This window comes from Elephas maximus, chromosome 10 (assembly GCF_024166365.1).
Source record: "Elephas maximus indicus isolate mEleMax1 chromosome 10, mEleMax1 primary haplotype, whole genome shotgun sequence".
Lineage (NCBI taxonomy): Eukaryota > Metazoa > Chordata > Mammalia > Proboscidea > Elephantidae > Elephas > Elephas maximus.
Genome location: NC_064828.1, coordinates 113,990,431 through 114,012,871, shown reverse-complemented (window position 1 = coordinate 114,012,871; position 22,441 = coordinate 113,990,431). Strand labels below are relative to the sequence as shown.

The window sequence follows — 22,441 nt, the reverse complement described above, 5'->3', positions numbered from 1 at the left end:
CAGCAACGGGGACTCACTTAGACTACTCAACGCCGAGTCCCTTCGCTATAACGGAGAGCACGCTGCTTTAGAATCTCAGTTTCTTTTTACAAGATAAATACATGGTGGAAAAGTAATATCACATAATAGAATATAGTCAAGGAAGGGAGTATTTGAATATAGCTGGATGCAGCTCATGGCTGGTGAAAAATCGTTTGTTTTTAAAGAAGAGAAGAGAGAGGTGAGCAGTTTCCTCCTCGTGGTAGGATTTCTGATGCAGACACAGCAAACACAGCCCTGGACAGAGTACCAAATGCAGAATTCCCCACACTGGTGAGGGAGGGAGGCTGGGGCCAGGAGTCAGGAGGCTGGTTCAAGTCACAGCTTCATCTGGCTCCGTCTGAGTGATCCAGTTTCATAACCATGTGCCTCCGAGTCCTCACTCCTAAAATGGGCTGGCCCTCCATGTCGGTCCACATCCCAGAGCTTTCCCGGGGACACGCTGGAGTCATCAGTGCACGAGAAAGCACTTCGCCCCTTACAAAGGACTGTACTCATGGGAAGGAATGTATTTGACCTTCTCAGGCCTCAGTTTTCCTCCTCTAGAAAATGGGGTAGTAAGATCTACATTCTCCCTGAGGGTAGGGATTTATAAAGTCCTTTGAGCAACCCCATGACGGTGGAGGGATGCTTGTAATTGGATGGTGTTATTGGGGGGATTCGGTGAGAGAGCGTAAAGGCCGGGGCACAGTAGTCCCCAGTACGTCTTCGCGTCTCCCTGGTTGGAGAAATGAACTTCTTTCAGGGCAGGGCACTGCGGTGATGACCCAAGGTTTGAAAATATAAATGTCTCTAACATGAGTTTGCCAAGTCTCTGAACTTGAGAAGCTCCTGGTTTAGTGGTGAGGCAGACACACAAACACGTGGCTACACGTGGAGAAGCAGGGACCAGCTAAAGAGGTGCATGGAGGCCCGGCAAACAAGTCCTCTGGAGAAAGAGCCATCAGCCAAACCCCACTGACACTGGAAGATGCTTCTGGGTCATTTCAACTTAGGGCCAGAGGTCCTCCCCTAAGCCCCCAGGGGCTGACTGGCTGGGTGGGCAGAGAGCAGGCTGCTGGGCCTTCCCAGGGCGGGGCACCTTTGGTGGGTTACGTGCCTGTCTGGGCCAACTTCCCTGTCTGGGAAAAGGGATGGTCATGGCTGGCAGGGTTGCTGTGGGATTCAGAGGTATGGGGGTGAGGGCTCAGGCTCAGGCTCTACACCCAGCGTGCCCGGGGCACACATGCACACACATGCACACACATGCACACATGCACACACATGCACACATGCACACATGCACACACACACGTGCACACGCACATGCACATAGGTATACACATGCACGCACACAGGAAAATACATGCACACATGCACACATGTGCACATACAGGTACACATATGCACATGCTGCACACACATGTACACAGGTAGACACATGCACACATGCACACATACACACACATGTACACACAGGTATACACATGCACACATGCTGGAAAATACATGTGTGTGCACACACACACACACTTCACTTGCTCACTTGACACACACTGTTGACCTGGGCAGTTTGCTTCAGTCTCAACATGTCTCAGCTCCCTTGTCCATCAAGTGGAGACAACAGCATCTCCCCCAGGGCTTACAAAGCACGTAGACTGGCCAAGGCCCAGGGCACAGGACACACTTGTAACCTGTCCCCCAGTTTCCTCCTCCTCGCTCTGCTGAGCAGCCATGTGCTCATTGCCAGGGGCTCCAAGGCCTCCCAAGAACTCTGCCAATAAGCACTCGCCCACATCAGGGAGAGGGTCACAGCAGTGGAAGGGCGCCTCTGCAGGGTGTGGGAGGGCACCAGGAGGAGCAGAAAGAGTCATCGGGCCGGCGAAGTCACAAAGGGGAGTGGGCATTTGTCAGTGGAGGGTGGTAGGGAGGGCATCCCAGGCAAAGGGGGATGCGGGGCCTGGCTGGGTGGGTCCCAGGCCTGGTGGAGCAGGCCCTCATGGTTGGGGCAGGTGACCCCCGTGCAGGCGTGCTGGGGTAAGCCGTGTGGCCCTGCAAAGCCCGCAGCACAGACGTAGCCAAGCTCAGCCCACGTGGCTCCCTTCCCTGGAGATGGATCTCACGCATGCTGCCATTGGCTGAGTTTTAAAATCTGCCTGAAAAACCCTGTCCTTTTTCCTTTGTGTGGTCTACCAGTCTCTCAGTATTTCATCTGAAAAACAAAAAACCAGCTCTTGAACCCTTATGTGCTGCTACAGATTCGTCTGCAGTTCTAGCCGTACTTTTAAAAGGGGATGAAAAACTCTTTGTGCGGCCTTGCAGCTGAGCCCCCGCGGCCCCAGCGCAGCACGGCCTTGGGCACTGTCTTCAGGGTGCCTGTGGGCTCTCATCTAAGCCCCCACACCTGCGTGGGCAGGGCCGGGTGAGTGGCAAGGCAGGGATTCAAACCCAGGCAGTCTGAGCTGCAACATAGGTTTTTATTTTGTGTTTTTTAGCTAATTTTAGATTTACAGAAAGTCTACATATAACTCTCACCCAATTCCAAACCAAGCCCGTTGCTGTCGATTCCGACTCATAGCGATCCTACAGGACAGAGCAGAACTGCCCCACAGGGTCTCAAAAATGAAAGCAGACTGCCACATCTTTCTTTCACGGAGCAGCTGATGGGTTCGAACCACCAACCTTTCGGTTAGCAGCCGAGCACTTATCCACTGCACCACCAGGCCCCCTTATCCCCTAATGGTACATCTTACATAACCAGCGCATGTTATCAAATCCAGGAAGGTGGTGTGGGTAGGCTACTATTCACTGAAGAACAGGAGGTATTCCAACATCTCACCAGTTTTCCCCGTTTCTGTTCCAGGATTCTCCCCAGGACCCTACGTTGCATTTAGCTGTCCTGTCTCCTCCGTCTCCTCCAGTCTGGAGCAGTGCCCCAGTCTTTCCTTGTTTTTCATGACCCTGACACATTTAAAGATCGTTGATGGTTATTTTGTCAAATGTGCCTCAGTCTGGGCCTGGCTCATATTTTCTCATGTTGAGACTGAGATTGCGTTTTTGGGCAAGAACCTCCCAGCGGTGATTGTGTGTCCTTCTCGGTCTATAGGATCAGGGGTTCCATGATGTCGATGTCTTATTACTGATGATGTTGACCTTGACCACTTGACTAAGGTGGGGTCTGCCAGGTTCCTTCAGTGTCAGGTTACAAGCTCTCCCTTTGTAGTTATAAATATCTAGGGGGAGAGACTTCAGATGCTATGAGGCTGTGCAAATTCCAGTTTCTCCTCAAACGTTCACCCACTAATTTTAGCATCTATCAGAGAATATTATCTGCACCAATTGTTACCATGGTATTTGCCTAATTTTCTATTTTCTTCTTCTCCTTTACATTTATTAATGGGAATTCTACTGTAAGAAACAGCTACCTCTAAAAAAAAAAAAAATACTCCCCATTTATTTGTAGCAGTGTGGACTCATGGATATCTATTTTATTCTTCAGGCTACACTCCAATGCTGTCATTATTTATTTTGTTGCTCAGCCTGTCCCAGCTTTGGCTGGTGGGAGCTTCTTCAGTCTGGCTCCTGCACCCCTTCAACAAACTCCCATCTTCTTTTTTTTTTTCCCCCGAGCGTTTCCTTACTTTCTGGCACATGATGTCCCAAGCTTATCTTGTATTTCTCATGTGCCAGACGTGAAACCATTTCTCCAAGTGGCTTTTATTTTATTAATCTTAGTGTTTAGAAACCAAGATTTGGGTGCTTGGTGTTCATTGTTACTAGGCTGTTCTTACTTAAAGGTCCATGCAGTGGACAGAGCTAGGAAACCTGTGGAATGTATATGTGCTATGAGTCTGTGTCTGTCTGTCTGTCTGTCTATATTAAAAACCGTGAGTGTATATGGATACCTGGGATTCTAATCCAACACCACAGGGGTCATTTCAGCCTTCCCCCTTTCCCTATTTCCAACACTGAGAAACCCAGCTTCTATCTGCAATATATTGATTCATGTGTTTGAGTGTACATACAGGGCAGTTTGGGAGAATTGCTAAGCTATACCCCTGTGAGAAACACACTCACTTACTAGATTACAGCATCTGTGGAGCTTTGTCTTTAGCCTCACAGCCAAAATACTGCTTTCCAAATTTGCTTTGGATAGTTCTTTCCTTTCTGCCCTCTTTAGGGTGGTTATGTTACTCACTTGTAATAGAGTTCGGTTCATTTGGTAAGGTTTGTATTCCATTTAGGCTCCCCACATCCTGGTTTGTTTTGCTTATTCTGGGGATACCTGAAGGGCATGTGAAACACTATTGTGGTTCTAAGAGTCAGAGCTAAGGGAAAGGATATCCTCAGGGCTATACAAAAGGATATCCCCAGGGCTATACAAAAGGGTATCCCCAGAGCTATACCAAAGGGTATCCCCAGGGCTATACCAAAGGGTATCCCCAGGGCTATACAAAAGGGTATCCCCAGAGCTATATACAAAAGGGTATACCCAGGGCTATACCAAAGGGCTACACAAGTCTACTTCTGAAAAATCAGCCATTAAAACCCTTAAGGAGCACAGTTCTACTCTGACACACATAGGGTCGCCCTGAGTCGGAACTGACTCAGTGGCAACAGGTTTGGTTTGGGTTTTGATAGGTGAGAAATGGCAATTTAGCATTTCTTGAATGATAAGTGAGTCTCAACGTTTTTTCATATGTTTGAAGACCGTTTTTATTTTGTTTCTTTGATGTGTGTGAACTGTCTGTTCCCGTCTTTTTGTCATTTTTCTTTTGGGTTTTTGGTCCTTTGTCCCTCAAGCTTTAAGAATTCTTTATATGTCAGGATACTGGTCCTTTGTCTGTAGTAGGTGTTGATTTGATTTATGATGTGTCATTATTTTTTGTCATACAATTAAAACATTTTTACGTGGTCAAATGTATCCAACTGTTATTACTTTTGGATTTCGAGTGCTGGTGCAGTTCTGAGGCACAAACCCCGTGGCGTGAGGGAGCGAAGGGCAGGATATAGCAGGCTCTGCTGGACGAGCTTCCTTTCCCTTCTTCCTCACTGCTGGTCACCTGGATGGACTGGACGGGGCCAGCTCAGTGCACTGTAGAGCTTGGAAGGATGACAAATGACACGTTTCAGGAGGGGGCTTCCAAAACATTTTAAATTTAGACAGATTTGCAGAAATCCAGCTGAATGCCCACACTTAGGGAAGACATGGGTCTCTTCCACGGTGAGGCGTTACTGCAGCTGAATTCCACGTTCCTGCTGCATGTGCTTGGAGGGAGGGCTGAGGGAGGGAATGGAGTCCCAAGCTTGAGTGCTTTGACTCAGTGCTGTGCGTTCTTTCCCTGTGCTCCCCATCTCACAGATGGAGAAGTCAAGTTCAGCTGAACAGCCTGGCTGAGACAGAGAGACCACGAAGGAAGTGCTGCTCTTCCTCCAGGCCTCACACTGATCCTGGCAGCCCACTGCCTTTGCAGGGCAGGAGTCGTGTGAGGTGCATGTGTTTATTTCTTCCCCAAGAAACTGCTTTCTGTCCTTGGAGCCATTTTGGATATCAGCATCCCTAGCCCCTAAACTGTGGCCCTCGGGGTCCCAGGCCCCTCCCAGCCCCCTGCCATCAGGCTCACCCCTCTCCTACAGGCCCCTCTCAGATCTGCCCTCCTCACCTCTCCAGGGACCGCTCCGCAGCTTCCAAGTCCCTCCCCACCCCAGCCTGGTCCCCCCCCACACACTGCAGGGCCCCACAGTGATCTTGCCAAAATTCAGAGAGCCCCTCCCTCTCTGGGAGAAAAACCCAGCTTCTTTTGCCTGAACTGGGACCCCGCCTTTTGCGGGGGTTCCTCTTCTGCATCAGCCCACCTCTCTGTTGATGGGGAAAACTGCCATCTGTCCATCCACTGGGCCGGGCTCCCGGCCTCCGCCTTTGGATACCCCTCTGCTAGCATTTGTCCCTCTGCTGGCCTAGACCAGGCCTGAGCCCACGCATTCCTGGTAGATGCTGAGGAAACCGTAGACAGGCTAGACTCTCGGAAGCAGCCCAGTGTCATGCGGCAGGGGAGGGGGCGCAGAGAGTGGCGTTGGTGGGGGTGGAGGGAGCAAAGGCAGCCTGGAGCAGGAGGGAGGAGGAAGGGACAGAGGTAGGAGGACAGAGGGCAGGAGGAGGAGGAAGCAGGGAGGGTGAGGTCTTGCAGACAGTGGGGACAGACCCGGTGGGGGCCGGCCCCAATGAACAGTGGAAGGGAGCTAAAGAAAGGAAAAAACACAAGGTCAAAGCCACCTTCCCTAACGTTTCCTGCCTGAGATGCAACAACCCATTTTAACATGCAAGCCCCACAAAGGGCTCAAAGCATCAGGTGCTCAGAGGCAGCACAGGTGGGCAGCCCAGGGATAGTCCATGATCGGCGCATGCCCTCTGCTCCCATAGCATCCCCGTGCCGGTGGTGCTTGCTGGCGCAGTCCGTGTCCCCAGGACTGAACTCCATCTTTGTCACTACAGGTCCTTGGTAAACCCACTGACCTTCTTAAAAGTAAGTAACCCCCTCACTCCCCAGGTGGCTTCCACCCAAAAAGGCACCTGTCAACACTTGTTCGCAGGTAGGATGTCAGAATTGCTGGGGTAAAGCATTCGGTCACTGTCACCATTCTAACGTTCTTCCAAATTATATACATTTTTATAAAGTTTTTTTGTTCACACAGTCTCAAGTCCTCTTGCTGAGCTAAATGGTTTGGTCTGCTTTTTTTCCCCCCCAGTATTTTCTGGGTACCTACTATGTGCCAGAAACAGCAGGGTCCCAGATTGAGTGAGACACCACAACGGCCGTGAACAGGGACTTGGATACTGACTGCAAAGCGAACCTGGCACCCTGAGGGTGGGTGCTACCAGGAGCAGCAGGAGGCAGGCCTCCGCAGGTAAAGCTGAGGCTGGAGACGCTGGGCTGGGGAGGTCTCCAGGACCAGTGGGCACGGGGCAGTGGAGGCCAGGTGCTGGCTCCGGCCACATCGTGGGTGTTCGTTGAATAAACAGATACAATGCAATGTGGTTTTTAATATACTGGGTACTTAATGTTGAGCACATCTGTCCTGAGAAGCCTTTATTTACGCAACAGGCAACGACCACAATCTTCAAGCGTGCCCAACACAACAGCCACCTCTTTATCAGGTTTTTGGCTCAGTCTGCCTGCTCTCCAGTTGCCGCTGAGTCGCCTCCATATGTGTGTCAGAGAACCGTGACCCAGAGTGCTTTTAGTGGCTGATTTTTAGGAAGCAGATTGCCACGCCTTTCTGCTGAGGTGCCTCTGGGTGGACTAGAACCTCCAACCTTTATTAGCAGCCAAGTGCATTAACGTGCCACCTGGGGACTCCTAAACCCAAACCCACTGCTGTCGAGTTGATTCGACTTGTAGCGACCCCATAGGGTTTCTAAGGCTCTAAGTCTTCATGGAAGCAGACGGCCACACCTTTCTCCTGTGGAGCCGCCGGTGGTTTCAAGCTGCCAGCCTTTCGGTTAGCAGCCGATTGCTTTAACCACTGTACCACCAGGGTGTTTAAAAAAGCTTGTTGTATTTGCTAAACCTGGTAACCCTAAATAGAAAATTTCAGAAGGGACCACACCTTGCAGGGGAAGATATGATTTCAGGTATACCTGTAGGCATGTATCGGGCCACAGGTGAGAAGTATTTCTTACTATGGATTGAAGCAAACAAATGTCTTAGGGCAGCCACTGTCCTAGGCTGTCGAGGGGATTAAACGCGAGATAACCACGGAGGTGTCTGAGCGGCACCTGGCGCTTAGTAAGCTGCACCCTCAGGTGTTATAATAAACCAGGTGCTGTCGAGGTGACTCCCACTCACGTGCTCCACAGGGTTTTCAATGGCTGAGTTTTTGGAAGCAGACTGCTCGGCTTTTCTTCCGAGTCACCTCTGGGTGCACTCAAACTTCCACTCTTCCGGTTAGCAGCCAAGCATGTTAACTGTTTGTAGCACCCAAGGGCGGTTACCGTGCTTGGCTGTTCACCAAAAGGTTGGAAGCTCAAGTCCACTCAGAGGTACCTTGGAAGAAAGGCCTGAAGATCCACTTCCAAAAACTCAGCCACTGAAAACCCCGCGGAGCACAGCTCCACTGCGACACACTGTTGTTGCCCTAAGTTGGGACTGACTCAATGGCACCTGTGTTTGTTTTTTTTTTCAACCTGCTCTCAGGGCAGGTAGGATGCAAGCACCGCATGCAGGTTTCCCGGCAGAGTCCTGGCTTGTCCCGAGGCTGGTGTGTCCCATACCGCCCAGAAGCCCCCACCCTTTCTGTCCCAGCTGGCACTGCCACCAGGAGGTGCGGGTGGGAGCGGAGGAAGGGAGGCGCTCCCGTGAAGGCTTGCGGGTGACTGGGACCTAGGGCTAAAAGGAGGACCTGGGGGTGGTTATGCTTCGACGGGGGTGCAGAGAGAGGTTTGATTTGCCCTTTGGGTGGCAGAGGAGGGCTTGGTGGCCTTTCCCACGCCATGAACATATTATACAATCCCCTTCATCATCCATAATCCCGTGGGGTCTAACTGGGGAGCAGCTTATAAGGTCGCTATGAGTTGGAATTGACTCCACGGCAGTGGGCTTGGTTTTTACGGATGGAGATGAAGGAGGACAGTCAGGGCTTCTGTTAGTCTCTGCCCTTGGCCCCTGGTCCCTGGGACTGAGCCGCCCGGTGTGCCGGCCTCTGGGGATTCATTTGGGGTTGCAGACTGGTGGCTGGCACTTTGCTTCTTAACCCAAGCTGCACTTCGCTGCGAGTTTGCAGGAATTACTTATTTTAAAATGTGCGGATTCCAGAGTCGACGCCTGAAGCCCACACAGTAACGGAATGACTAGAATCCAAGGTGGTTTAACAAGCACACATACGCACGTTATCCTACTAACTGCACACGTCATCTGGGCTTAATTTTTCTACTTCCCCGGCTTGTAATCCACTTTCCGTTCCATCAGATACACAGCAATTCTATTCTTCCAGGATCACTTATTTTATACCCGTCACCCTGACGGCAGAACTACATCCTTGTATTCATTTAAGAACTATTTATCATTCGCTCTCTTCCCATTTTCAAAAAAGGATAAGTTAAATGCTCCAGAAATTGGAAAAAATTGAAATTTGACCTTTATTAACTGGGTTGTCAAAATCTCTGCTTGTAAAAAAAAAAATTAATGACCAAGAAGTGTAACTTTTAGAGTTTCAAAGATTAATGTCCAAGAAAGTATAAACTTTGACCTTTCTGACACATGTCATGAGTAACATCTATCCTAATAAATTGCTACTTGTGAGCAATTATAAAATTTTCTCTGTATCCAATCATGCAGTTTAATTGCTGCTGAAAATTCTGGCTTCCTGAGATAGCCTGGAGAATTATCTGATGCCTACGGGAGTCATTTTGTGTTTGTTTCAGGGAAGTATGTTTGTTCACTTGGATTTCTAGAAACTGAAACATTCCTGGGAAAGGATCCTAGCTGCTGTGGCCACAGGAGTCTTGGGCAGTAAAACAAACAAACAAACAAAATCATCACAGGAATGAAGTGGAAACAAGGCGAGAGTCTATGCCAGCATACGGCCTGTCGCTGAACGAGGGTCCTCCAATGTCGTTTTTAATTCATTTAAGATACACGGACACAGATGTGGCTGGTGGGATGTTTCCCATTTCGGGCTGCCGGTCAACAGACCCCGATGGGATTAAGAGGTGGTTCTGTAAGCGCCATCCTCCTGGGAAAATGTCCCTGCGTGGCGTCAACGGTTTTCAATCAACTACTGACCTAAAGGTTGGTGGTTCAAACCTACTTGGAGGCATTGGGGAAAAAAGGCCTGGTGGCTTGCTTCCATAAAGATTACAGTCAAGAAAACCTTACGGGGCAGTTCTTCTCTGTAACACACGGGTTGCCATGAGTTGGAGTCGGCTCGACAGCGACAGGCTTGGTTTTTTCCTACCCTCTTGGGAACCCACGTGTGCAGCCCAGTGCTGGGACGCAAAGCCAGGCCCGCTGCTCGTGCTGTTCCAGGTTGGTGGCAGCCTCAGTTTCAGCAAAGGAAATACGGGTTGCACGTCTGAGTCCCTCCAAAGCTAGGCTGCTGGGGCCACCTCTTCTAATCCCACCATGCACGTGGAGACGCCAGAGCGTTAGAAAGCTTGGAGAGGCAGTATCTGACAGCATGAAGACGCTCCTGGTCTCCTGAGGCATGCTTTCAAAGCATTTAAGTGAAGACGGAAAGAGAGAGTCAGACTGACACTCTGTGATTTGGTAACAGAAAGGGCCTTTGTGAGGAAAATCCAATGCTAGACTAAGACAGCACACAGACGATCTAAGGTTTTGTGTATGATGGGATTAAAAGCCCCGCCCAGTCTATCGTCTGGTAGGAATCCCCCCACTGCCATCGAGTCGATTCCAACTCATAGTGACCCCACAGGGTTTCCAAGGCTGTAAATCTCTATGGAAGCAGACTGCCACATCTTTCTCCCGTGGAGCTGCTGGTGGTTTTGAACAGCAGGCAACCTTTTGATTAGCGGTTGATCGCTTTAACCACTGCGCCACGAACAGGACCATGGAATGTGCTCTAAGACTTATTCCAGGCACAGCTCCCCCAGCAGGGCCCTGCCCACCTCAGGGCAGGGCTGGGTGGCAGCCCTATTCATTTGCACACTTCCTGTCGGCAGCACAGCTGTCATTCACAGCACCCTGCGTCATTCAGCCCCAGAGCCTCGTACGGTGCCTGGTACGTATTGGACGCTTAGCCAACGCACCTTAAGCTCTGCCACCACCCTTCTGTCAGTGGAGGCTTGAGTGTCGCTGTGATGCTGAACAGGTTTTAGTGGCGCTTCCAGACTAAGACAGGCTGGAAGACCTGCTGATCGGCCTCTGAAAAATAGGCCAGTGAAAACCCTATGGATCACAACGGTCTGATTCCACTGTGCATGGGCTCACCATGAGTGGGGACCAGCCTGACAGCTGCTAACAACCACCACCACCACCACAAATATCTCTTAGGTGACTCAAGGCTGTCACTGATTCAAAGCCTATGAAGGAAGGAACAACCTGAGGCATGACCCTGTGGACATCTGTGTCCCATGTTCCCTCGGGCACGACATGGTGACAGGACATGCATTTTATCACCCGTGAAGCAGGCGTTTGCCATCTGCCCCCACCACCAGGATGTGGGTAGGACACAGTGGCAGACCAAACTCTGTGGAGATCCGTGGGTGAGGAACCTAATTTGAGGGCCTTAAATCTCTAGGACTCTGAGCCTCAGGGAAGCCTGACTTGGAACCACTGCTGTTCCAAACCTTTGCTGGAAAACGTTTCCTCTGGAAGCCCTTTGTACCCTCACCCTCCTCCCCTGGGGCCAACTTCAGGTCACGTGGCATTGAGCACGTGAAGGAGGAGACAGTTTGTCACCGCGAAGTAAATGCTGAAAGCCAAGCATTACTTGGTTTTTGGAACTTTAAGTACTCAACCTAGCTGACGTATGCAAAATAGCCAGGACCGCTCTGTTAAACGCTGTTCCGAGTTGGTGGCTTTTGTTCATGTTGTTGGCACATGAGTCACCAGCTCCTACAGCATCTCAACACGTGGCAAAAACGCACAAAACCACGCTGCTCTCTGCGCCTGCCCGGCATCCACTCAGAGCCTGAGTACTGAAAAAATAACACTGTGCAGGCTTTTACGTCAAGCCCCACCTTTGTTCGAGCCACGCTGACACAGTGTCGTGTCAGTGTTTCTATTATAGCACCTGTTTTTTAAGAGAGGAGGAGGGATGATGAGAGGGGAAGGAGGTTATTAACGTGCCCTTAATCTGACCTAGGCTGACTCTCAGCACGCAGGATGGAGCAGGGAACAAAACTCCACTTGCCTTTTTTCCTGATACAACTTTTCAAAAACACCCGTTCTGGTCCTTCTAAAATCTAAGGAGTGTTATGACTGAATATCCTAACAGTAACTATACCGCAGTCTTAAGGGTGTCGACGCTTAAATCATTAGATCACATGAGCCCGAAGCTAGTTATTTTGACAATTGTCAACGACCAAAATAAAATTTTTTCTTTTAATTTTTGTCTGGAAAAGCAGTGACTGTTTTCTCTAGATGCATTTCAGGATTCATTTGACAACGCGTTCTGGTGCCAGCTACGGTATTATTTCCAAAAATAGGTCTGTCGAGGTGGCACATGATCGGAGCTGCCATCCCTTGCCGTTCAATCAGTTGTCATCTGCGTCTAACTCAGGAGAGGGTTTGCTTTGAGTGGTCTGTGAGATTTACTTGAAAATCTAAAGCCGAGAAATGCAGAGCCGCCTATTGGATGGTTCTGGGTAATGAAATAAATATATATGTATGAAATAAGTGGATACAATGTTTCCTTTGAGGTATCTGCCAAGTCTGGATCAGGCGCGAATAAGACAATGGCACACTGAACTGAGGTTCACATACTGAAATCATGGCCGACGGGAATCTCCTTGTCCTTCCAGGACACAGTGCCTTGGTTCTGCCATTAGCTTAGTGCTTAGGCTTACGTCATTATTCAGTCCGTAACTGGGAGCATTTATGGAGTCCCTACTGTGTTCCTGGCTAGGTGTTTGGAGCTTTATATTACTGTCACTACTTCTCCCAGCAGCCTTGCTAAGTATCATTTTCCATTTTGCAGAGAAGAAAATCAAGGCCTGCACATTAAGAAACTTGTTCTGAGTCACAGAAAGTGGTAGGGCAGGATTCTACTTTAGGTCTTCTTAGTTTCAAAGCCTATGTTCTTTGGATGAGCAGTTTCTTCTCTGTTTACATACAAATGCTCAGGAAGGATCTCTGAGTATCACTTGTCAGTAACACTGGAGGAGCATGTCTTGTAAGAATACAAGGTGGAAGAGTGTGCGGATGGGATGCTCCGAGAGGAGAGCAGCACACGCTGCAGAAAGGAAGGAAATGAGCATGGGACAAACCTTCCAAATGTCGTGCCAACCCTGTAAGCAGCACCTCTAGCATGTTCTCCAGATGAGCCCAGAGGATGGTAAACAGAGCGTGTAATACTGAAAGAGAACAGTAAGCAGACAGCGTGATCTCGACAGAACATGGTAAGCAGACCTTGTGACCCTGAGGCAGGATCGTAAGCAGACAGCGTGATCCCGAGAAAGGGTGGTAAGCAGACCATGTAATCCTGGGAGAGGATGGTAAGCAGACTGCATGATCTTGAGAGAGTGTAGTAAGCAAACCACGTGACCCCAAGACAGGCTCATAAGCAGATCACGTGATCCCAGGAGAGAACGGTAAGCCAACTGCCTGATCCCATGAGAGGATGGTAAGCAGGTTGTGTGATCTCGGGAGTAGATGGTAAGCCGACCACTTCATCCCAGAAGGGGACGGTAAGCAGACAGCGTGATCCCAGGAGAGGATCGTTAAGCAGACAGCATGATCCTGAGAGAGAATGGTAATTGGACTGTGTGATCCCAAGAAAGGATGGTAAGCAGACTGAGCGATCCCAAGAGAGGATCACAAGCTGCATGGTCCCGAGAGAAGATGGTAAGCAAACAGAGTGGGGACAGCGTGATCCTGAGAGAGGACAGTAAGCAAAACACATGATCCTGAGAGAGGATGGTAAGCAAACAGCATGATCCCAAGAGAGGATCATGAGCAGACAGTGTGATCCCGAGAGAGGATGATAAGCAAACCGCGTGATCCTGACGCAGCATCTCCAGAACCGAGTGCTGTTGAGATGAGAAAAGATGCTCGATGTTCACACAAGTGGAGCAAACGCTTAGCTCCCAGAATGCTCTTGATGAACGAGGGTACAGCAAGCAGAAATAGGAAGGCAGGGAGGTAAAGAATCCGTGGAACGAACAGGGGGGAAAGGTCTGAGATTTTCGTTTCCACCTGGAACTTTTTTAAAGAACCATACACATTACAGTTGCTGAGATAGGTGTCTCCCGCTAGGTTGTGATTGTTCAGTCATACAAGAAACCTTCTCAGAGCGCCCGCCACATGCCAGTTACGACATGAGGCCCTAGGATTCAAAGAGAAGCCAGTGGAGCAGCACTGCCTCACCGGCATCAGCATTTCACACACAAGCTTTGTTGGAAAGCTCTGTGGCTGGAAGCTGAACAATATGAGGGTTAAGCAAGTTTCACACACACACACACACACACATATGTAGACACACGTGAATGTGTAAATGTACATGCACACGTGTTTATCATATATATGCTTACATACATATAAAATATATTTACGTATACACACACTTATGTGTGCCTAAGTTGAGCCAAGAAAAGTAGTCCAGTGAGGAGGGTATTAAGTTACTGTTAAAGACAAGCAACTGCAGTTGACATGAGTGTGACAGTCTGAGTCAACCTCCCCGACTCCATAAGCCCTGCTTCTGTGCATTTTTGTCTCATTTCTAAGGCATGTATCAACGGTGGCCTCTGTGTTAAAAGGAACTGGCAACTGCTGCATCTTCTGCGCCTGAAGAAGCTTACTCGTTACAAGATACGTAAGGGAGCTCTCCTCCCAGGTCCCAGGCATTCAGCAGTCTTTAGGAATCAGAGCCTCCGGAAGGACGTCTCCCGGGAGCCGGAACTGCTCGGCCCCCTGTACACACTGGCCCGTCCTCCTCGTGGCTCTGGGGCTCCGTGCCCACCTCCACATGCTCATAACCAGCCCCTGGGAGTCCAGTCAGCGCTACCTCCTCCACTACTGCTTTTTCCCTGAGGGCCAGAGCACAGAGCCCCCCTCTTACGGAAGCCAGCGCACCCTGCCATGGTTTTACGTTTACTTGCCCACACGCCTGCCTCACCACCGCGAGGGCAGGAAGGGTTCTCACTCCGAAGTCGTCCCAGAATCTAGCATCGCATCAAGAGCAACAGCTGCCAAGCCCAGGTCTGAAGCTCTTGAATCAGTGGACAGGTGCCAGCTGCCTGCCTGCAGAGGAGGGATAATTTTGCCCACCCTCAGCCCACTAATACTTTCTGCCTCCTGGAGTAGCTCAGACTTAGAAAATAGTAATAACTGACATTTACTGGGGGACAGCGGTGGCTCAGTGGTAGAATGCTCACCTTCCCTGCGGTAGACTCAGGGCCCGTTCCCAACCAACGCGCCTCACAGACAACCGCCACCTGTCCGTGGAGGCCTGCATGTCGCTACGATGCTGGACAGATTGCAACAGAACTTCCAGTCTAAGACAGGCTAGGAAGAAAGGCCTGGAGATCTACTTCTGCAAATTGGCCAATGAAAACCCTGTGGATCACAATGGTCCAATCCATAACTGATCACAGGGATGGTGCAGGACCAGGCAGCTTTTCCTCCTGTTGTGCGGGGGGTCACCATGAATCGGGGTGACTCGACATCGGCTCACAACAACATCCTCTGAGTGCTGAGCTGACTGCGACACTCTGCCAGCTTTTATCTCCATTACCTCACCGGGTCCTCCCAAGACCAGCTAAAGGCAAGGAACCTGACACGTATGCCCTACCCAAGCCAAAGACCAAACCCGCTGCCGTCAAGTTGCTCCTGACTCATGGCGATCCTGAAGAGCAGAACCACCTCACAGGTAGTTCTTTACGGAAGGAGACTGCCACATCTTTCTCCTGAACCCAGCGACTGGTGGGTTCGAACCCTCTGACCTTTCCATTAGCAGAAGAGTGCTTTAACCACCGTGCCACCAGGGCTCCTGCATGCCCTACAAAAAAAGGAGGTACCAAAATATAAGCTCCTGGCCTAGGTTGCTCACCAGGAGAGCGGCAGGGCTGTGTTGTGAACCCAGGTCTACGTGTTGCAGAGATGAAGTTCTTGGCCACCACGCCTGCCTCCCAGCACTCCGTAAGATGAAGAATCAGCTGAGAGAGCCAGACATTCAGAACGCCCTCTCCTGCTGGCTCAGGGTCGCCCACCAAAGCACTGATGCCCGCTGGCCTGTCTGTGTCCACCTCAGCCAGCTCAAGTCCTCTCAATCACCGCCCACTTGGAAAGTGCTTCCTCATGGCTGGAACCTGCCTCCCGACCCACTGCCCTGGCTGTGCCTTCTGGACAGACGCGGAGTAAGCCATCCCTCCTTCACGTGACAGTTCTTTAAATCCCTGACGACAGGGATCATGTCCCCACTGGGTCTCCCTCCCTCCAGCCCAGCACACCCAGGACCAGCACTGCAGCTTCATTTAAATAACAGGTTCGCCAGTGCGTTTAAAATACAATTCCACTTACTCAAATTCAATTTACACACAGAATTCCACGAATACATTATATAAGACGCTACTGATTAAAAGAGCAGGGTGACCCTTAATGAGGTTACTGGATTCCACTCTATACCTACCTGAAATTGACATTTAAAGAAAAGCGAGCCAAATTCTTGGGTCAGGTTATCAGCTATACCCCTAATATTCATTCTGCCAGATCAATAATATATGAACACAGCACAGCATACCCTATAAAGAGCTGCTCACTGTAGCCACAGCTGAAGTCGACACTGCAGGTTGTGGGCTCCCTGAAACTCACCTCCCAGACCACACTAACTGATTCCCTCTTTTCCTTACAGCCAGGGCCATTTTAGTTCTGACCTCAAGTCACTGGATCATTTTCTTATTTCATTCCAACGTGTACATATTTACCACCAAAAAATACAGTAAGTGACAATTTATGAAAAATTGACTTCCCCCATGTTTAAGTACAGGTTTATTATAGCACAACCCTGTAATTCTGGATTGGGGACCTCCGAATAGTTTCAATATCTTACCCCATTCTCTCTCTCTAAAATAAATAAATGAATACATCTTCTAGAGAGTCTATTCTAGAAACTACTGAGGGGAAATCACCTATCAACTGCCAGTCTGCAAGAAAAACTGGGTGGTTTTCGAGGCTGGTGAAGTCTAATTGCTAACTGTTTACACAAATAACACATAGAGCTAACGAAACAGAAGCAGAACCTGGCGTGTTTCCAACGACCAGCCTCAACAGCCTCTTATCCAAAAGCAATAGGGAGAAAGTAAACTTACAAATGATTTGAAAGGTCTATTTTCATGACAGATGGCAATGAGGGTTCTTCAATGCCAATTTAATCACTTTTCCTCCATTTTCAAATGCTTTAAGTTGTAGCTCCAAGTGTTGTGCAGGCAGCACTGCCTGCTGAATTGTAATAGGGCAGAGACAACGACTAATACGCGCTATGGTCTCACCAACCTTAAGGAGTCATTTTAGGGCAATTCTACCCAAGTCAGAAAAGTACTACTTTGTCTCGCTTACTTTGGACACGTACTCAGGAGGGACCAGTCCCTGGAGAAGGACATCATGCTTGGTAAAGCAGAAAGTGAGCAAAAAAGAAAAAGACCGTCAAAGAGATGGAATGACATAGTGGCTCCAACGATGGGCTCTCGCATAATGACGACTGTGAGGATGGTGCAGGACCGGGCAGTGTTTCGTTCTGTTGTACATTAGGGTTGCTATGAATTGGAACCAACTCGACAGCACCTAACAACAACTGTTAAATAGATACTTTATCTTCTGACATCGACAAGGTTCTGTTCTCATGAGCGCCACACTTACATCACAAACACATAGGCTACCGTTGACGCGACAGGAAGCATGACCTGTACAATCACTTTTGGGCCAATAACTTTAACGGACATACCTCGCTGACTGAGCATTAATTGCCAAAGTAACAGTCTCTGAATTTCTAAGCAGGGACTTTTGATTACGCCATCCTTTCATCTTACAAGTAAACGAAGGAACGGAAGGAAGCTCACAGAGTGGACGTTACAGCCCTCCTTCACGGTGGAACTCAGTCTAGAATGTAGGAATTCTGACTCCCAGGCCAGTGCTCTTTCAACTCCATCTGAACCTGAATCTTGCTCATCAAGTATTTTGGAAACTCCTCGATCCCATGGTGCTATTGTACATTTGGACTGTATGTATTTTTTCAGCTATGTTTTTTAATATTAGGCTTGGAAACTTTTAATCCAATGAGAAAACAGATTTACAGAGAGATTATGTAGTCATGAAAATTCTGGTCTCTGGGGCTTCTGTACCAGAGTGGACAACTCCTCAAGTACCACGGTGCTTCTGCCTTCTGGAAAATAATATGTAAGCTTCACTGACTATTCAATATTTTTGGTAAAGTATCTCAGGTAGAAGGTGATAGGAGAGCTAGCAGACACGTGTATCCTCTTATTAATAAGCTCAAATTGCACACCCATCAACCGCGTCCAAGTGGGAAAGATACAGCCATCCTAATGTCAATAACCGTTACCAACCTCAGTGAAAATGAGGCTCACCAGGAGTGCTCAGCGCAGCACATCAGCTTCCCCTGCTGAGCGCTAAGGCAATGCCTTAAAAAAAATTAATCCAAAGCCTCAGGAGAGGCTGGAGCAGAGCTGTGTCTTCTCCAAGGACAAACCCAGGACACTCCTAAGGCTCCCTGCTGTGCAGCGCTGTTCATCGAAACCTGGGCAAAGTGACGTATGTTGTTCAAAATAAGTGGTCTACTTCACTGGGCACGAGCGGCAACGTGAACGTCCGTAGTAAGGAACGCCGGCGCCGTGGGCATCTGTGGTGGGGAACACGGGCGACCATTAACCTGAGATTAGTGGCTTTCTGGGCATAGCCCCCCACCCCCAGACACTATCCTATGCCTTTTACTTCCCCCCAAACCTCAGTGCTCCTCTGCCTGCCTGCCTGCTGCCCCTCTGCCCGCAGGAGCGCCCCAGGCTCCGGATGGCGACGAGCTGATGCAAGCCTTGCCCAGGGCACTGGCTTCCACCACCTCCCTTTCCCAGCAGTGAGGGCGGTGCTTGGCACACCATGTCAAGGTTCAAAACCTGCTCAGGGAATACCTAAGATGGTTTGCATAAAAGCTCGACACAAAGGGCCTGTCCCACGCCAAAGAAAAGGAATAGACAAAAATATTAATCACATTTTCCTTTTAATAAGGGTTTTTAGTCAAAAGTGTAGCTTTGAAAATCTCTAGCTTGTTGAGAAAACCAGAAAAGCCAGGAACTGCCTCACTGTGGACAGGGCCACGCAAGGCTGTGGTTACCTGCCTGCTTTCCAGCCCTCCATCACCAAGGCTGGAAGTCACAGGTATCGCTTCCTGCTCAGAGCGACATTTAAATCTGGGGAGGGAGCAGTGCCCTGCTCTGATTCAAGGAGAAAGGGCGAGTTCTTTACACAGTAAAACACAGAAAGTAAACAAATCTTTAGAAATCACTAGGTGTATATATATGTGTGTATATATATATTTTTATATAATTAGGGTTATCATTAACATTTAAAACTATTAAAAATAAGGTTGCCACCTTACTTTTTCTTTTGGTTCTGGGGTGTTATTTTTCAAGGAAAAAAAAAGAGATTTTGCCCAGACTCTAAAGCGTCTTCACCTGAACCCCGTTTTCTGCCGTGTGCTCCCCCACCTTAACGCCTAACACCCAGAGTCCCGCCAGGGGTGCCTGCTGGCAGGAGGTGGGGCAAGCGTGGCTCTGGTCACACAGATGACCGGCAGATGGAGACCAAACTCTTTCCCAGGGATGTGGGTCTGTGGGATCTTCCCAAGGAACCTCTCCCCTCTGTTGTGGCCGTTTCACTTGTTTGCTTTGCCTGGAAGCAAGATGGCAATCTTAATCGAAAGGGAAGCTAGATTTCTTAAATAACTTAAAAAAATCATTTTTTATATAAAGCAGCAAAAACATATTTTCCTCTCTGCAGAAAGAAAAACGTCAACAAGGAAACACAGCGATGTAAGTGGACTGTGTGTCAGCGTCGGCCGAGCTGAACTTCCCGCAGGTGGAGCTTCACCTCGGCTACTCTTTGGCCTCCTCGGTGCTGTCTGAGGGGGAGTCTTTGGCGTCTCCAACCCCACTTTGACTTTCTTCTGGATTCAAGTTTCCGTTTTCTGACCTGGTCCCGTTGGGGACAGAGTTCACACCATTGACGAGCCCATTTTCAGCCGCCTTTGCTCTGCTGACGGCCTCTTTGATGGTTAAGGCCTCCTGCACGCCGCTCTCCTCCTCCTCCTCCTCGAGGTTTCTCAGGACGAGGGGGAGCCTGGAGTCGGCCACGCTGCTCTCCAGCAGCCCCAGGGCGCTCTCCTCGTACTTGGGGAGCGGGGCCCGCTCCGCCAGCTGTCTGCGGTAGTACTCCCGGTTCACAGCCGCACTCTTCACTGCCCTCTCCAAGATCTCCTTCTCGCCTAATCGCAACTTGACGGCCATTGTAGCCCGAATGGAAAGGTCATGGCCTTTCAGGAAGGCCTTGTCTTCCTGGAAGATAAACACGAGGAAAAGTCATGGTAAGAAGTATCAACCAGCAAAACTAAAATGGCAGGAGGTGGATCAGCTGTTGCTGGGGTGGAGGCACAAGGGAACTTCTGGGGGTGATGGGCACACTCTAAAACTTGGTCGTCTGACTACACACTTGCATCAAACTGTATGCTTAAAAAGGGTGGATTTTGTTGTATGTGAATGGCACCACAAGAAAACTGTTACAAAACAAAAAAGTGGAAAAAAAAGCCTAACTCAAATGGAGGACTTGCCCATGTTTGAAACCATTCTGTCTGGTGTGCACTGATGCAGTCCAGGGCTCCATGCCTGGCTGGCTGGATGGTGGGTGTATGGTGGATGGATGGATGGATAGATGGACAGACAGACGGATGGATGGGAAAGAAGTATTTGAAGTCCGTGGCACGAAGGTAAATTTTGAAAGCACAAATAAAAACTATTTGCGGTATCATATGAATCAGAAATTTAAAAAAATTTGTCTCTGAATCAACAATGCCTCAATAGCAGTTTTTTTGGTAAGCGTAAACATTTTAGAAGGGAGCCTTTGTGGTGCAGTGGTGAAGTGCTCGGCTGCTAAGCAGAAGGTCAGTGGTTTGAACCCACCAGCTGCTCCGTGGGAGAAAGATGTGGCAGTTTGCTTCCATAAGGATTTACAGCCTTGGGAACCCTACAGGGCAGTTCTACTCTGTCCTACAGGGTTGCTATGAGTCAGAATTGACTAGATGCAATGGGTTTTCTGGGAAACATTTTAAATAGGAAAATATTAACATGTTGAATAAAAAAACATCACATACATGACTATTTTGCTGAAGGTGTAAAGTAATTTACATTTAGGAAAGAATCTTGTTAAAATCTTTAAAAACAGGACATAGTGCCAATCCCCACTGATCCACTCTAATTACCTCAATAGTTGTTTTGTAAGTTTTTAAAAGAAGCGACGCTCTATCTTCAAGAAATGTCCAAAGTTTGACTTCATTGTCCCAGCTAACAGGAAATTCAGAGTTACCCAAGGTGAAGATTCTATCGATAGCATTGTCTCCTAGCAAATGTTCTTTCAATTCTTCTACAAGAAACACAGATAGCAATCTGTTAGGGGGAAAAAACAGCAGTACTTTTCATTTTGATAAGCAATCCACCTTAGAAAACGTCTTTTCCAACAATGCCATTTCCCAGGGTTAAAAGCTCTCCCCGATCGATCAGCCGGGCTCTAGGCTCTCCAATGCAGGGTTACAGCGAGGGGTCTGGGCAGGAAGAAGGGGCAGCACCATCTCTATCGGGAATCCAGATCAAGCCTTAGCATAGCACTCTGTTTTCCACTGTTCTATGAGGGAAACTGAGCGCCTTCTGACCGTTTCCTAACACATCTTAAAGACAATCTATGTGACACATTCCTTGCTGCGACAATACCCTTTTCGCTAGCCATGAGCTCAGTCACACCAACTGAAGAAGACGTTTAGGTGGGCAATGCAAACAGAACAAACCAACACCCGTTCTGACAATCCAGTGACCCTTCTAAACTTAAACCTGATTGGTACTTATTCCAGGGGTTGACCTGACAAAACAGTTTACTTTACCTTATAACAAGGAAGGCACAAAAACAAAGAAACAAGAAAATCAACTATAAAATTCTTAGTTAGTGAAACATTTGCCTACATATCTCACTTGTCAGGAATTTAAATAGGAATTACAAGTGAACATCTCAATTACCTTCCAAAATATTTAAGAAAAGGAAAGAATTCAGCAAACGCTCCGAGGACATTATCTCCAAAAGACTCAAACACACCAGTCCTGTTCAAGCTCAGGAAATACACCCACGCTTCTGATGCAATTATGAGACAGTATCGCTTTCAGAGCAAAATGTCCCACAGCTGTCACTATTTACAATTCAGTGGACGCACGTCTGCTGCCAGCAAGCCCCACTAATAAAGTGCTAGTTAGAGTAATTCAAAGAATGCATCGATTGTCTTGACATGACAAACTGTCTTTCTATGACTACAGAGAATCAATGGTCCTAAAACGATTCAAGCAGTTTTTTTTTTTTTTTAAGTATAAGTTAATCTAAGGTTCAAAAAACGAATGTATTAAGTCATATTTGTTCGCAAAAGATCAGGACAAAATTCAGCGTTTTTAGATTTTGATCCTTCAGTTTGTACTCTGTTTGTGATG

General features: G+C 48.6%; 1 protein-coding gene across 4 annotated transcripts in view; it reads right to left on the bottom strand.

Moving 5' to 3' along the window:
* Positions 1–18,907: 18,907 nt before the first annotated feature.
* The window catches only part of SETD3 (SET domain containing 3, actin histidine methyltransferase), a 99,635-nt gene continuing 96,101 nt past the window's right edge, over positions 18,908–22,441 (bottom strand). For all 4 annotated transcript variants that reach the window (XM_049899557.1, XM_049899553.1, XM_049899556.1 and 1 more), the window contains 2 exons: positions 21,178–21,338; positions 18,908–20,257 (listed from right to left, as the gene is read on the bottom strand). In XM_049899557.1, the coding sequence (XP_049755514.1) occupies positions 19,799–20,257; positions 21,178–21,338 (620 nt within the window). In that variant the 3' untranslated portion in view covers positions 18,908–19,798. The remainder of the gene's footprint in view (positions 20,258–21,177; positions 21,339–22,441) is intronic.